This window comes from Pygocentrus nattereri, chromosome 25 (assembly GCF_015220715.1).
Source record: "Pygocentrus nattereri isolate fPygNat1 chromosome 25, fPygNat1.pri, whole genome shotgun sequence".
In the NCBI taxonomy this organism is placed as follows: Eukaryota; Metazoa; Chordata; class Actinopteri; order Characiformes; family Serrasalmidae; genus Pygocentrus; species Pygocentrus nattereri.
Genome location: NC_051235.1, coordinates 20,217,718 through 20,235,701, shown reverse-complemented (window position 1 = coordinate 20,235,701; position 17,984 = coordinate 20,217,718). Strand labels below are relative to the sequence as shown.

Sequence of the window (17,984 nt, the reverse complement as noted above, 5' to 3'; positions counted from 1 at the left end):
ACATTTTGGTATTTAATGTATAAGTAATTAATTATGTATTCATTATGTACCATAATTCATTATGTACCTATGCAAATTTAGAAAAAGTCATTAAACTTCATAAGAAGACTGATTATACTACATAAATTATGTCTTTTTCTGTTCTACATTTGAGAATTTGATGAAAGGTGCACAGCTAAACACTATGTACCCATTGCTTTAGGTTAAGCAGATTTCAGAAGACCCACCATGCAGATGTCCAGTGAGGTTCTGCATTGAGAAACAGCCTAAAGGCCGCTACCGTGTGGGGGATAAAGTACTATATGTCAGGGTAAGTGTTTTACTTTCTTTCTCCTCTTTGTGTTTCAGTATTGACATGTAAACTCAACTATAACAGCAGAGCCAGCAAGGAGGCTGGATGTTTTTGCGAGGTTCAGTAACACTTTACTTGAACTTTGCTACATAACATTGACATAACCAAGCCCTTAGTATGTCATGGCAGACGTTATATGCTGTCATAAGCTGTCAGATTCTTTTCGGTGATATGTGTCATGTTACTACTACTAGAATTGCAATAATGGCATCACATAAATGCTTAATGTCATGACAGCCTATGTCACATGCTAATTATTGCTGTGTCCTGTTGTTAGCTTAATGAACTCACATGTTATCACATATGTCAAAATGGTAATGGCAATATGATACTGTAATCTGTCATGACAACTCTTATGACATATTGTGTACATATGTCTACATAAATCTAAACACATGGATTAACAATTACTAAATGGGGTTACAAACTAAACACAGGTAAGTAGAATAACAAGGGGTCAGATCTAGAATAACAAGATGCTGTAGACAAGTAAATGGATGTGGCTTGTCCAGGGAAAATATGACATTAACCAACTGTGTTAATTATTATTTATACTTGTTTATATCACAGCATATTTAAAGCTGATGACGAGTCCCAATTAAAACGTAGTTTCAGTAAATAATTAGGCTTAATCTTTTTCCTGATTAGAACTGATCCTCTCCATTGATGATTATATAGTGAGCATTCCTGCCATTGACATGTTACTGTGTCCTGCTTAGGCTCCTTATGCATTGTTAGTTTGGACTCTGTAAGTGTGTGGAACTCATTGAAAGGCAAAGACTCATGGGAGCCTGGGTTGCTTGGCAACACAAAGAAAAGGTTTGCACCTTCTGAATGGAAGAGGGAAAGAAAAAAAGATTCTGACGGGCAAATGGATAAGATCAGACGATGAGTCCGTTAACAAGCTCGTTCACTGTGGCCAAATGGTGAACAAATTTATATGAAGATATAACTGAAAAAAACAATATTTGTGCTAAGGTGGCAAGCAAAGAGGATACGATTTAAAATAAGCAGAACTCAGTGCCAAGGAAAATTAAGTAATCTGACCATCAAAACGTGCTTTCTTTCTCCTCCCTCATCAAAGCTAAAGCCAGTTCAAAGCAGTAATGGGGATGGAAAAGCACTTCAAAGTATTGTCACTTTGGCTAATTGGTGACCTGCTCGAAACCATTACATGCTCAGTTACACTTATCGGAAGCCGCTTGTTTGACTTTCACTATCTCTGGAGCGATAACAGTAATTAATTAACTAATTAAGCTGTCCAGCTCCACAAACAAGTTAACACCAGTACACTCCTTTCTGTCTTGGATGTAAAGCACACCTGGCTCCCAGGTCAGCTATTACATTTCTTAACCATCTAAAAACATGAAAAACATGTCTTGATAGCTGCTAAAGAGGATAGGCATGACAAATAAGTAGTGTGTTTTTCATCCATCTGGCATGTAGGACGAGAATTTAGAGCATATTCAAATTAGACGACCGTTCTTTTAGCCCTGCTGTACTGAGGATAGCTGAGAGATTCCTGTGGAATACTTAAATCCATAAGGCCTGCTGCTCAGCAACCCTGCATCACTGGCATTCCAAGTGCATTTGAAGCAAACACTTGTTCATTCTATTCTCAATGCATTCGTGAGCGTAGATGCTAATGCATGTACCATTAAATATGCCTTTATACGGTACTGTGCAAAAGTCACCCCTTGCATATTCAATTTCTAGTCAAAACAGCCATTAAAGGAAAGATATGCAGCTTACAAAATGTGTGTGTTTTTGATTTGCAAAACAATTCCTGTGTAGTGGGTGGGTCATTTTATTTTCATTTTGTTAAACCTGACTCCACAGTCCTATCTGCTCCCTGCAAGGCACCTGGGAGAAATGCTGGGTAGTTAGCTTTATTATCTCCACCACTGTACAAAAGAAAGGCCTTTAGGGCTTTACTGACTCCTGTTCTAATTTTTGTTTTTCCTGAAAGGATCTGAAAACTTCACAGAAAATTAACCTGAAGTTTAAATAACTGACCAGAATATTACTGTTTTTGGATTTTGCCATGCTTGGCTCCTCCCACTCCCCCATGTGCTTTTTGTATACCTTTTTATAGTTCACATGTTTTCTTTGTTTTGTTTTTTAGCCCAGCCCCCTAGTTTAGTGACTCCGCCCCTGATTGTTCCCACCTGTTTTCCAGCTGTCCCTCCTTTACCCTCTTGTATTTAAGCCTTGTGTTTTCCCCTGTGTAGTTGCAGGTCTTTGTTTGGGATGTTTGTTTGATGTTTGATGTGCTGTTTGAATTGTTTGCTGGATGTTTTGTTTGTTTGATGTATGCTTGTTTGAGTTGTACTTTCACTATTAGTTCTCTGTTTAGCCTGTGCTCTGTTAGTCATGTCTGTCTCGCGATCTCTTCGTATTGGCCATTTGAACCTGGACTGTCATGACCACAACCCTGGATATGCCCTCAATAAAAGTGACTTACCTCAGCATATGCGTCCGCCTCCTCGCTCCGCGTTACAGATTTAGTATGTCTACCCATTGCCTTTATTAGAGCTTCCATTCTTTCCATTTTTTCTTTCGGTTATTCATCTGCAGGGAAACATGTTAGAAATTCCATTTAGGAACCCTTCTGGAAAATAAATACATGAACAGTGGTATCTGTTTTTTGCACAGTACTGTATGAAGGATTTGAAGGTTTCTTTGTCAGTGCTTGTCAAAATATCAGTTGTTTGATTTTGATTGAAAGCAATTTGTGTGTAGTGGGTGGAGCATTTAATTTTCATTTTTTATACATGTCCTATCCACTCCCTGCAAGAAACGCTGGGTAATTACCTTTATTACGTCCACCACTGTATCATGGAAAGGCCTTTAGGGCTTTACTAACTCTTTTTCTTTGTTTACCGTTTATAAGCTCCTGTCAATGAACACGTTTCATTACATTACATTAGTTCTGGGCCCCACACTTTTACATACTAGTTTCATAGTATTTACTGAATCATTTATTGTAGTTATTGAATTATAAATCCCAAGACATCATATGAACTGAACAATAAGCTTTCAGTTTCAGGGGTTGATAAACCTACATTGCACATCAGGACTGTCATATCAAACTTTTAAATTAGACTTTTTCCTTTGTTCTCAACTTTTTTGGCATCATTTGAAAATGCCAGCTGCCTCTTACATTGTGTGACTGATTCAAGATGAATGGGCCAAGATAATGTTCCAGAGTCACTCTAAAATCTTGGTACATGTAGTTATACTAAGAGTTAAGAGTATTCTCATTGTCCTGAAAAGTAACCATAGTGGAGATGTGAGGTTTTGACTTTTTCCTGGATGTTTCTGCATAGATTTTCCTACCTCTCTGCTACAAGTACATTTGGAAGCCATGGCTGATCATTGTAGAAAGTAGCTCTGTAACACTTAAATACCCTAAACTGCTAATAATGACACCCTAGTCTACAGGGAGGATCATGTCCTATGCATGATTTGGGAGAACCTTTATAGGTTAGTGCCAGGCTGTAAAAAGAAGGGGGGGCTGAATTTATTGATTTCAGTGGTGAAGTCATTAGCACCGTGATTACTCTGGAAAGCTTGTTAAAGAGCGACGGCTGTGCTACCAGAGGGCCCGCTCCCTTCCTTTCTCTTGCTGTCATTTTTCAATCACATGGCTTCTCCAGGGCTTCTGCGTGGTCTGCTGTGGAGGAAAAGAATTAAGCAATGTTTTTCTATCATAAACCCAATTAGCAAGAGCTGTACAGAGGGAGAAAGAGAGAGAGAAAGAGAGGAAAAAATGGAGAGTAAGCAGGAGCAAGCAAGAGTGAAAGAGAAAGATGGGGAGAGAGAGAGCCAGAAAGAGAAAGTGAGAGAGAGAGAGAGAGAGAGAGAGAGAGAGAGAGAGGGAGGCAGGCTTATCATTGCACTTATACACTAGGTTTTAACACAAAGCTTTTAAGGCCATCTCTCATCCTGTACTTGCCTGAATAGCAATGTGTGGGATATGGGTTTTATTTGCTTTTATGGATTGAATAAAGTCCTGATTTGAAAAGGAAAACATGTATTAGATCACTACAATGGCTGTGTTCCATGGAGAAGAGAGATAAAGCCGTGGTTAAATCAGTTGATTGCCATTGAGGAAATGTCTCATTACTGAATCTGTAGCCAGTGTAAGGTGATGACAGAATCATTTAGGTTGGATAGATCCATCTCATTCATGTGAATCAGATAATCAAGATCACTGGCTACAGATGACTGATCCCTGAAAGCTATCTCAAGCATCTGATGTGTGAACTGAACATCTCTCTCAGTGAACAGATTTCTTTAGCTCTTGTCAAATGTCCCACACGAAGACGAGAGTGGTTAAGAGGTCCCTACATTGGAGATATTATCTCCAGGATTCTTTTCAAGTCATCTGTGCATCTCTTTATTCACATTCACTACAACACTGTCCACACTGGACCATAGGGCTGCCAGATAGAGAATACAATTCTGCAGTTAAGTTGGCTGGCATTATTTTGACTAAAATGACCCAGGTAAATGAGACTGTGGTGCACCCAAACATGCCAAAGAACATCTGTGATTGATTAAAATCCTACCAACACACAATAAAACATTTAGTGCTTGTTTAGGGGCTCATTTGCATTTTGCAGATTTCTGCAATATCAGTATTGTGAAGGCCACAATCTCAAAAATGATAAACTATCTGGCACTCTTACAAAAGAGGTGTCAAAAGGGTCATTTGGAGTGATTCCCCAATGCAGTTTGTACACATTAAATTCTTGAACTAAGCAGTTTTATAAACAAGACATGTTAAAAAAAAAGTTTAAAGAAACTCCACATAATGTAAAGGTTCTAAACCAGGGCTGCCCAATGTTTGGCCCACAGGTCAAATGTTGGCCAATAAGGATGTTTGAACTGACCACCAAAAAACTGACCACCCACTGAGACAGCACAAATTTGTGCAAAGCGTTGTCAACTTTTGAAATAAAACGGCTCCAATTTAAACGTTTCAGCAAGATACACTGATCAGGCATAACATTATGACCACCTCCTTGTTTCTCATTGTCCATTTCATCTGCTCCCCTTACTATATAGGTGCACTTTGTAGTTCTACAATTACAGACTGTAGTCCATCTGTTTCTCCCATACTTTGTTAGCCCCCTTTTACCCTGTTCTTCAGTGCTCAGGGCCCCCATGGACCCTCACAGAGCAGGTACTATTTGGGTGGTGGATCATTTTCAGCACTGCAGTGACACTGGTGGTGTGTTAGTGTGTGTTGTGATGGTATGAGTGGATCAGACACAGCAGTGCTGAAGTTTTTAAACACTGTGTCCACTCATTGTCCACTCTATTAGAAACTCCTACCTTGTCAGTCCACCTTATAGATGTAAAGTCAGAGATGATAGCTCATCTGCTGATGCACAGTTTGAGCTGGTCATCCTCTAGTCCTTCTTCAGTGGTCACAGGATACTGCCCAAAGGACACTGTTGGCTGGATATTTTGGTTGGTGGACTATTCTCAGTCCAGCAGTGACACTGAGGTGTTGAAAACTCCAGCAGCACTGCTGTGTCTGATCCACTCAGACCAGCGCAACACACACTAACACACCACCACCACATCAGTGTTACTGCAGTGCTGAGAGTGACCCACCACCCAAATAATATCTTTAGTATTTATAGTTTTTGTCCTGACCACTGAAGAACAGGGTAAAAGGGGGCTAACAATGTATACAGAGAACAACAGATGGGCTAAAGTCTGTAATTGTAGAACTACAAAGTGCACCTATGTAGTAAGTGGAGCTGATAAAATGGACAATGAGCATAGAAACAAGGATCAGGCCTGTCCTCTTCATTTTTGTATTGTTTTGTCTTTTAGCCTTCATTTCACCACAAACTACTTCGGCACCAGAGACAAAAAGTTTGGGCACCCCTGTTATAAACCAATTAAAGGTTTTTCGATCATTTAAGAACCTTTATATTTAAAATTGCACTTGATTGAAATAAAAAATAATGAGCAGCCTCAGCATGAGAAAGAGGTAACACTGCACTGTAAGGAAGTGTTCATAAGACCACATGACTCCTACATAAGCCATTCATAACAACTGACAAACCTGCATCCTCATAAAAATCCATAGGCTTATTGCAACACGCATGTACTGTCATAAATTCTGCTTTTTGGGTAAAATGATATATCAGTGATAACAACCAATTTCATAGCTGATGCTGACGTAATGCTGATATCACCGTATTAATGGCAATATGAACCTCACTTTTGTTCAACCAGTCTGACGTGCAAAACTCGGTCATGAAAGGCCTATGTCACTTCACTCCACATCCCAATGTCAGACATACGTTAGTGTTATTTGATATAGCTCTAATGTCATCTTGACATCAAGATTGGCAAATGCAACCTTAACGTTTCTAAATGTTTGAAAGCCTACATCAATTCATGAATTGTATATGTAGGTGTCATGAAGCCTTATGAACGCTGCCCTAGTCAGACAAACTAGTGCATTGTGATTTTTGTTTTGGTCTAGATTCTTTGGTCCAGATTCTTTGAATTGGTATTTTCTACCTTTCTGGCCACTGCCCCCTAGTGTGTTTGTGTGTGTGTTAGTGTGTGTGTGTGTGTTTATTCACTAGTGTGTATGCGGTGTTTCACTTCATGGATGGGTTAAATACAGAGGTGGAATTTCCCCGTTAGTGGGAAAGTATCACTTATAAGTCGAGCCCAACATGTGTTGTATATGTTGACATTGGGATGTGGAGTGAAGTGACATAGGCCTTTCATGACAGAGCTTTGCACGTCAGACTGGTTGAACAAAAGTGAGTTTCATATTGCCATTAATACGGTGATATCAGCATTACTTCAGTATCAGCTATGAAATTGGTTGTTATCACTGATATATCATTTTACCCAAAAAGCAGAATTTATGACAGTACATGCATGTTGCAATAAGCCTATGGTACCTCTTCGTACCTCTTCTCTTGCCACCAGCTCTTTAGTTACAGGCACTTTCCTCATTCACACCTCTCTAGCTCTGCTCACACCAGACCTGCAAATGATGTGTAACACAAAACTAGGAATGGAGAGGGAACAGCCTGTCTTCTGTATAAAAACATCTCTACCAGACTGAATGCGGTACTAGATCCTGAGGGACTTCTTTTCAACCAAATATTGTGCATCTTTGGGAGAAGTGACTGCATAGTGGCATCTAGTGGATGAGATTAGAACTACAGTATTTAATATGTGTTGGCGCCAAGTAGAATGGAAGAAAATAAAGTGGAATCAGTTCCCAGTGGAGATAGAGGAGACGCCTGGTGGAGAGTGAGTGTGGAACAGGAGGGGTGGAGAGACATCCTGTGAGTGGAGAAGTGTTGTGGCAAACTTGTGAAGGCAGTAAAAAGGCTTTTGTGAAAGCACACATAGCTAGGCCTGCTGCCAGCACCCTCTGCTCTATTGTCCTCCTGGGGAGAAGACTGGAAGGAAAATAAATAGAAACTGTTCAATTATTCAAACAAATGTAAATTATTATGGCAATTGTCTGCTCGAGGAGACAGAAGACACAATCAGATTACTGCACAGAGTAGAAAATGCTGAAAGGTAAATAATTATTTAGAGGCATTATTACCATTTAAATATGTACCCTACTGAAAAAAAAACAGCACAGACCAACATGCATTCCATGCTGGTCCAAGCTGATTTATTGCTTATCTAGTGCTGGTTTAGCTGGTCACCCAGCATGGGCCTGATAGATGAACAGCATACCAACATATACAACACATGTTGGGCTCGACTTATAAGTCATACTTTCCCACAAACGGGGAAATTCCACCTCCGTATTTAACCCATCCATGAAGTGAAACACCGCATACACACTAATGAATAAACACACACACACACTAACACACACACAAACACACTAGGGGGCAGTGGGCAGCCCTATCCACGGCACCCGGGGAGCTATTGAGGGTTAGGTGTCTTGCTCAAGGACACCTCAATCATAGACTTTCGCACTGGGGATCAAACCAGCAACCTTCCAGTCACAGGGCCAGTTCCCTAACCTCCAGCCCATGCCTGCCCCATGAGGGATGAAATGTGATGCCAACCACTTGGGAAAGAAAAAAATGGAACAAAGCTTTTCTGTTTCAGATTAGTGTTGTTATGTAATCATCCACAATGCTTACAATCTATTTTTCTTGTCATTTAGATTTGAACATCAAATTCCCTTGCCTGTACACCCACAAACAACACAAAGTCACTGTAAATATGTTGATTTCAGAATGGCGTTCATTGCATTTTCATGGTAAAGTTTGATAATTGCAGTCTAGGCAGTCTAATCGCTTTGTAAAATGAAAAATATCTCTTCTCAAGAACCAGAAAAGGCTGTTTTCATTAAGGGGGATTCCACAGATTACTCAAATTTTCTGCATAATTCAATCATAAGATTTAAACAACGTCATTCAGAGCAGTTTGTTACGGAGTGCTCTGTTGTTCAGAGTCTGAACAGCAGTGATAGGAACCAGAAGCATTTATTGCATCTAAAAGCTACCTTTCAGAAAGTTTTCAAGCAATATGGTTATGAACAGGCGTGCCTGTTGCCTAAGTCAGAAACAAGGTCTGAAACATATTTTAAAAGACATGCACAGCTTAGAGGTACAAGTTATGGAAACAGAGTATCCAAATAGAACCTTTTCAGATTTATCACTATTTAAGCAACATTACAAACAAAAGCAAAGAAGACATGTAGGTTCACTTCAGGTCATTTTGAACAGTCATACATTACAGATTATTGTGTTTCCTGGGTCCTATCTATCACTGGTACTGTAAAGTAATCTAAAATGGCTGAAATGGTAAATTTCCCTACAATGCATCATTTGACATCAAAACAATCTAAATCCTTTGTTTACATCTCAACAATTGAATTATATAGAAATTTTGTCAAAACAATATATATATATATATACAGTACTGTGCGAAAGTTTTAGGCATCTAAGCAAATGTTTTAGCAATTTACCTCAGCAGTGAGTTTATCACAATATACATTACAATAAAGTCATATTCATAATTCAAATAAACAGAAAAACAATAAAAAGTAACAAGAATTTCTTGGGTCCATATTTTTCCTTGAAAAATCAATCATCAATTACATCATGAGCACAATTTACTGAAGCACTGATTGGTCAAACCAGGAGTTGCTTTTTAACTACATATAATACTGGGCTTCCTCGAGGAGAGGTTTGAAAATGGTTAAACAAACACACTAACATCCATAAAATCACTACATATATATATATATATATATATATATATATATATATATATATATATATATATATATATATATATATATATAATCATTATTACTTAATATTCTATACATTTTGTTTATTCAAATATTAACACTTACCAGCAAATAAGCACATACTACACAAATAAATAGATTTTGAAAATGTGTTTTGAAACACAATCACCCCCATTCTTGATTTTATACTGTAATGTATGTTATTGCTTATAGGTGGAAAATAATGAAAATAAATAAATTATTGATCAAAAAAAAAAGAAAAAAAGAAAATGTGTTTTGAAATGACTTTTGCACAGTACTGTGTATATATATATATATATATATACACCCCTGCTTGTCTCTCATTTATTCATTTATTTTATCTATTTATTCCATGCCAAACTTGAGCAGCCTGACAGGCCCCGACATTTTAATCAGGTTGGAAACAGCTGAGACACCCTGACTGATTGGAAATACCAGACGTGGCACGTGCGGTGGGCGTGTGGGCGTGTGTGAATGCATCTATTAGGATGCGTGGCAGGTCACTGGGGCTTGAAGAGGGAGGGGGCACTCCCCTATAAATCTGCTTGTAATACCAGCAGTGGAACAGCTCTCTAATGAGGGGGTTATGGCTGATAGCAGTGGGTTTGAATGCCTCTGGGGGAGACCGGTATCTCTAGAGGCATAACCTCTTGTGCTTCTCTCTTTCAATCTTTTTTTCCCTTCCGTTTTTTTTAATCTGTCTCCCTCCTTTTTGTTCAGCTGCTGTTGCTGTTGCCATGGCAGTACTAGACTCGCACTATGCTAGAGGGTGTTGAAGGCTTGTGCATCCTAGGTGTAAATTTGATAAAAGGAGCCAGAGCGTGTGTGTGCGTGTGTGTGTGTGTGTGTGTGTGTGTGTGTGTGTGTGTGTGTGTGTGTGTGTCTGTGTGCACGTGTGTTGAAGAATACGAACACATTTATCACTTCAGGCTCAGTTTGTATTAGTGCACTGTATGCTTGTTTTCAGTGAGTGTGTGTGCACATGTATTGGTGTGTCTAGCCACAGAAAAACATTTATCACATGGGCCATTTTTTTCTCATGTAGGCTTGAGCCAGTTGAACAGTAACAGGAATCACAATTTGCATCTATCATGATGTCTATCAAGGGATGATTTAAATGTCAGAAAAAACTGTGTGTGGTTTTAAGATGCACTAAAGGAAAGTATGCGTCTCATAATCTGTTTTCTTTTTATGTGCAGTCTAATATCAGTCCAGACATCTGTCTCGCAAAGCAGGTTATTTTGCTTAGCCACCTCTCTTTAAGCTTAGTTCAATCTAACCCTGAACAGGGTCACATGATCTAACTCAGGGCAGGTTAAGTTCAGCATTTTGGATGGTAAACAGCTCCTGGACTAATCAGGGATGAGTTTCTGACCAGTCAGGGACTGAGAAAGATGGCAACTCTGGTCACCTTTTTCTTTCTGATTTTTGTTCTATCAGTCACTTGAAGATTATAATCATTTTTAGCAGAGGAGCCAATCATACTACATAAATATTATCACTTTATCAAATGATTCTATTATTATTATATTTGAGAGGTGCCTTTGTAGAGCTATGCTATTTTCTTTTTTTTGTGGCACTTGTGGACTGTTTTGTGGAGAGATGTGAACTGTATTGTATTCACAGCAGGGAGTTCTCACCCCTCCCCTTTCGTCCTTCATTGCTTACAAGCAGCTCAACACAGGGGGTCACAACAGTATCCTAGTTAACATGCTAACAGAGTTAAGGAGGAAAACATTTAATTTATGTGATTATATTAATAATATATTTTTGCTGTCCAAAGAAAAACTGGTATCTTCAAAATAATAAATTGACAGGAGAGGGCAAATACATTATTTGCTTTCAGTGTAAATTAATACAAAGACATTTTATTCCAAGCCATTTTGGAGCATTTCTATTAGTCTATTTATGATGACATCCAATCTGAAAATTGCACCTGCTCTTTTCATAAGGTGAAGAAAAGTAAAACTTTTCTTTGGATGATGATGGTATGTGATGTAATAATGGAAAATGTCTGAGTCGATTTTCCTACCACCAGGCCAGAAATGCAGAAAAAGGTTAAGAATATAAAGCAGCTATTGCTCCAATAAGCACAAATGTGGAGGCAGTGGAGAGAGCATTGTTTACCACTATCAATGCTTTACTCTCTACATATTTTTATATCTTTTTCTTTTATTGAAAATTTCTTTTGTTCCACATGATTGTGTTCCACATGTTTTTCTGTGCAGGCTTGCAAGAATTAAGCGTAGCTTGAGTATCTAAAGCTTGTTTAACAGAGAAAGATGTTAACCACCTTAACAATGTGCTAGGTTCCATGTGTTAGGTTTAGTGAAGCTGGAAGTTTTTCAAGAACTCTGTTGAACACACTTCATGACACAAACTCTTGATGTGCTCTGACTTCAGAACATTTGCAAGGCAGCGATTGTGCTGCAGCCTTCCATGCATGAAATGTTTTCCTTTGCAAAACAGGAATGCTGGCTTTACTGACTGAGTTATAATATAAAAGATAAAATATCATATGGTCCAGACTGTCAATAGTAGACTACAATAACAGTAGCCTGTAGGCTAACATAACACGGTAAGCTTTAGCCATTTGAACAAAAAGTGATATGGAGGCTGTGAAAGTGGAATTTTCCCAGTCTATACATTATAAAGTTAGAACATAGCAAACTTAGTACTATATTGTAGCCTTGTTCTCTAGCTAGCTCTCACTGTGAGTTATTTACATGCTTTTGGTCAGTGCTGTAGATGTAGGAATAAAGCAATGTACGTGTTAATTCTGTAATCAAGAAACATTTACATTTACGGCATTTGGCAGACGCTCTTATCCAGAGCGACTTACACACACACACACACACACACACACTCACACACACACACACACACATCACCTAAGCCGCTTCTCCTTCTGGGTCTCGTGGGTGCTGGAGCCTATCCCAGCTGTTATTGGGCGAAAAGCAGGATACACCTTGGACAGGTCACCACTGCATCGCAGGGCAGACAGACAGGCACTTTCATACCTAGGGGCAATTTAGCATGTCCAATCAGCCTGACTGCTCTTCTTTGGACTGTGAAAGGAAACCGGAGAACCCGGAGGAAACCGAGCGACTTACAATTTGACCATTTTAACATAGGTAGGTGAAGGTATTAGGAATCTTGCCCAAGGACTTTTATTAGTATAGTGCAGGGTGCTTACACAGGCAGGGATTGAATGCCAGTCTAGGGCGTAGAAGGCAGAGGTGTTATGCAGTACACTATACCAACCTCTAAAATGTGAAAAGATGTTGAAAATTTACTTTCAAAGTACAAAAGTCTTTAGGGTGAATGTCAAGAAAAATCTGTTCAGTTAATGTTGAAATTCACAGATAACGTTGCTATGGGAATCAGCGAAGATGACCACTAGCATGTTATACTTGAACCTGTTTAACTACACAAAATATTAATGTTACATTTTACCCTGCAGTATGCTGTGCCCTGCTCTCCCTGCTATATCACTTGTATGCTTTCTTCTGTGTGTGTGTGGTGGATTAGTCTTAAGCTGGTGCTCAGCTGGTGCCACGAGGCAGTGTTTCATTAGACTTAATGAGATTTTGACAGTGACCCCCCCACCCCCCGCCATCCCCAAATACACACGCGCACACACACACACACACACACACACACATGCACACGCACCCTCTCTCTCTTTCTAAGATCGTTCTCATTCGCCTTTCATGGCAGCACAATGAGAAGGAGGCTTTCAATATTTAATCAGGGAAGTAGAAAGGGAGGGGGAAGGGGGGAAGAGGGCTTGGGGGGGACCCAGAAAGGGGCTTTGCCAGAGGGGGATCATTCTTCACTAAACACCAAATGGATCATTTTGTAAAGCACGAGGTTTTGAAGACAAAGCAGACACAACATTTGCTCAGGGTACTGCACATATAAAGTATAAATGGATATGGAAACGTGCCGTGGTTTTAAATGAAGTTGTTTATCCTTGTAACTCAGAAGATAACCCAGGTATCCCATGCTCCTGAGCCAGGAAATCTCTTAAAACTAATAGATTCTTAAAAGAGAATTCAACTGATTTTTCACAATTCCCGCATAATGTGATCGTTAAGATGTAAACAAAGTAATTCAGGGTGGTTTGGTGTAAAATGCTCTGTTCTAGAGAAACTTACAAAGTCAGAATTGTTCACAGTGATGGTGATAGGAACCTAACAGCTGAAGGGTTTAATGTTACCTCATTATTATTTTACCATTATCAGCATTAGATATAAAAACTAATTTTTGGTCATTTTTAAAGTAAATAAAATGGCTATTTTAGAGTTGTAGATTTTCCCTTCACCCAAAATATAGTCAATTAGTCTGGTGTCAATTGTTTGACACTTGAAGAGACTAATGCACCTAAAAAAGGCTGTTTCTAGCCATAAGCAGTGGCTTAGGGCCACCAGGTCACTAAGGAGCCCCCAAGTACTTATTTATTTGTTTGTTTATTTTCAAAAATGCAGTCCAGAAATTAGACTTGATTAAGTCTATACAAAAATCAGGTATGTATTAAATCTTATGTACAACCCCTGCCTAAAAATAATGGACCCTTAGAGCCACAAATTAACATTATGCAACCTGCATGTCTAATTCACCACATAGTCATATGGAACACCTCTGGTTAATTTACATATTTTGGAACTTAAATATGGCTTTTCCTGCAAATTTTAGTGTACAATTTATTTGCTTATTTTAACACATTGAAAAACAATTAACATATATAAAAATGAGCTGTAACTGCACCAGCTACACATAGATTTTTTTCCAACATGTTAAATTGAGCGAATAAACAAGTGTTGTGTGTTAAAACGTGTGTTCTCTGTAGAGGATGTGTACTTATTTTTACTTAGAAAATCAACATGTAAATTAAACAGGTGTCCCTAAACTTTTGCACACGACTACACTTACTTCAAACAGTGTTTGGTTGTTAAGTAAGGACAGACGCTTCTGATACTGTATGGCATACTGTTACCTACAGTACAGGCTACAAGATAGCCACTACTACTGTTTTAGCTTTCCAATTCCATCCATTTTCTTAAATGTCATTTAGTATCAGAGCAACCCTCTTTGAAATTATTCATCAAAGTCTGAGGCAAGTATGTAGGTATGAAGTGCATGATGGTAATTGAGGCTTATAAGTTTTTATTACTTACTTTACTACTCTTGTTACTTACATTAGCCCTGTAGCTCCAGACCAGAGCTAAACCAAAGAAGAAAACCTCTGACATTGTAAATGATCACTTTGGCATTATACATTTTTTGGCTTTAAATAGTCATTTATAGTCATTTAAACTCAAAAAACTTCAGTAACTTTGATTGTTCACCTCAATTATTCCTTTTATTCTTACTGCATCTTCCTAGGCACATACCATTTATATACTTTCATCTTTCTCTGCTGCAGATGCTGAATGATAAACACGTTATGGTGCGTGTCGGCGGTGGATGGGAAACATTTGGAATGTACCTGCTAAAGCATGACCCATGCAGGACAGCTCAGCTCACTTGGCCAGGACTCAAACCCTGCAAGCCCACCAGCAGGTCCCCCAGCACCAAAGAGTCTTCACGGGACAGCTACCTGGTTGTAGGCACACACTCCCGCCTCAGAAAATAACTCCCTGACTTAATTTGTGCAAGATTTGACCAACATTGTGATCAATGACCAGCCATGTTTTACTGATATCTCTTGTGTATCACTGTGTTGAGTCAAGAAAAGAATGGACAAGGACTAGAGCAGCTACAATTTAATATTAAATGGCTTCTGGTTACAGCTTTATTTTTTTGAAAGAAAGTGTAAAAAGAAATAATACAAAAATACATCCCAACAAGGTATAATGGTATAAGGTATAATGACTTTTTATTTTTAGAGAGCTTTTTTTTATTATTATTATATTTTTAACATTTATTTTCCTTTACATCTAAACTAGCAGTGAAAAACATAAGGGCGGGCTCTCTAGAGAATGATCATTTGCATTTCTGATGTTGTGTTTGTTTACTCATGCACACTGATATGTGATGTAATTCTAATTAATATTTTGTACTAAATATGTGAATTTTTGTATGGGGGTAAATGTATATTTTAAACATTAGACATTAAACCTGTCATATTTGGAGCATGAGTGAAATTTCCATTATCATCCACGAGGTGGCGCCTGGAGATAAGCTATGCAGTGTGTTCTGACTACACATCTTTGCAGCTTTAGCATATTAAGAAGCCCATACGTTACATTTTTCTTGCGTTACATTTTACCCTGAGGTTCACTAGTGTGATGATGTATAGGTTTATGTGCCAAAACCGTAATTAATTTTTACGTCACCATCTTGCAAGCTTTCTTCATCCCCTAGAATTAAACAGGTTGTTTTTGTTACTGTGCCTTTAAGATATATGTAAATCAGCCCAGTTCTGACTGGCTGCCCCATTTTATACCTCACTCAAGCATTTCAGGCAGTGAATCGCACATTATACCTTCAGTGTGAATGGGTGGAGATAAACTGCTATAGGCTAAATAAGCGAATATATGTAAAGTGTTTTTTGTGACATGAATTCAAAATGGGCTGTTTTTGAGGCTTAGATTCCTTACATGGACTGTATGAACTGGTGAGTGAATGGTATGTTTCTGAAACTGTAACAGTGTTTTTATACATCAAACTCGGCTAAAAAAGTATATTTTTTGGTGATATGAGCCCTTTAAAACTGTATTGTTCTTCCTTTATTCTTTTTCCCTTTTTGTCTGTACTATACAGAGTATATATGATTATGGTGAGTCAATATTTTCACAAGCAATGTCCTACTTTTTAAACATGAATATTGTGAGCATCAAAGCCAAAGTTTTTTTTTCAATTGTTATAAATGAACATACACACACAGCAATGTAAATTTTAATTACAATTTATTTCTTTAAAATAAAAATAATAAAAAAAAGGACACAAGTCTCTCAATACATTGAAATAAATTCACTGTCATAAAGTCATGCGCGACAATGATTGCTGTGTTCTTGACCTGCTTTATCAAATTAACCAATAAAAATGGTTCATACAAAATTAAAATGGTGCTACTTTGATTGCCAAAACAAAGGATGGCTATTGTACAAATGTCTCCAATTCCCCCAGGAGCTGCTTTCTCTTTCTGCAATTACATACGTGCTTCTCTCTTTTCGTGTTTATCATGTGTCTTCAAAGTTTTGACCCTTTGGATATATTTATTGTATTAATGATGCAGTCATTGCATCTAAAATTGATGGCTAATGACCTTGTTTACCTAATTTTCCTGTGTTTCTGCTTTTGGGTTATATGTCATGCTAAAATTTGATGTATTATATGCCACACGTTTCCTTTAAAACAGAAACATGCTCCCTACTGCTCCCTACCTGCCCTGTGATAATCAGTTAATTTAATTCGTTCAAGATCTTGAGTTAATTATGTCATTAACACAATATAAATGTATAAATGTTGTTTTCCTCAGATAAAGGGATATTTGCCAGACTGCCCAGTGGGCCAGCCTACATGACTTGCTGTCTCTCACTGAGTCACTGACTGACTAAGTGGCTTACTGATCGATCAAGTGTCCCTTACACTAACTGCTGATGTACATGCATGCGTCACCCGAGACGAACTCCAGCGCTGTACACCTGAAATGAAAGGAATTCTTCCTCCAATGTAGGCTAATATGAATAATGGGAGAAAGCAGAAAACGCATTCATTTAAAGACATCATGGATCTTACAAAAACAATGAAGGCTCTTCCAAATGATCAATTCAGTTTTTTTCAAGTTTTTTCAAGTTTTGAGTACTTTATGCTTGAGCTCAAGCTGTGTGTGACTATAGTTGGACATGCCTTTAGTATTAGCAGTGTTATTTAAAAATGTGTTACTCTTTTAGGTTTAACATCACTAGCACACTTTGCTTACTAAGTGCACCAAAATGTAAACTGGAATCATATTTTAATAGGATTAATATGGTAATCACTATTTGTCGAATTATGCAAAGTGATATGTAACATTAGCTAACTCAGAAGCTATAACACTAGCGAACAAGTGTTTTTGTTGCTCATATTTTTACACCTTTCAAGAGAAAATGTAAAAACTTCTTTATAGATATTCTAAATCTTTATAGAGCGTGAGTGTTTTAGTATGCTAATACCAGTCCTAAAATCTGAACTTTGAGCTCGCTACAGTGCTGTCATCATGGATATTTTCATGAAATAGCAGTAGACACTGAATGTTACAATTAAAAAACAAACTATTACAGGAAACCACAAGAAGACAGCTTATTCTGCCTTGTTATTAGCAAGAAATGCTGATAGCAC

General features: G+C 38.1%; 1 protein-coding gene across 2 annotated transcripts in view; it reads left to right on the top strand.

Moving 5' to 3' along the window:
• The window catches only part of gas2b (growth arrest-specific 2b), a 40,149-nt gene extending 23,422 nt beyond the window's left edge, over window positions 1-16,727 (top strand). For both annotated transcript variants that reach the window (XM_017703525.2, XM_017703524.2), the window contains exons 7-8: window positions 203-310; window positions 15,085-16,727. In XM_017703525.2, the coding sequence (XP_017559014.1) occupies window positions 203-310; window positions 15,085-15,294 (318 nt within the window). In that variant the 3' untranslated portion in view covers window positions 15,295-16,727. The remainder of the gene's footprint in view (window positions 1-202; window positions 311-15,084) is intronic.
• Window positions 16,728-17,984: the final 1,257 nt, after the last annotated feature.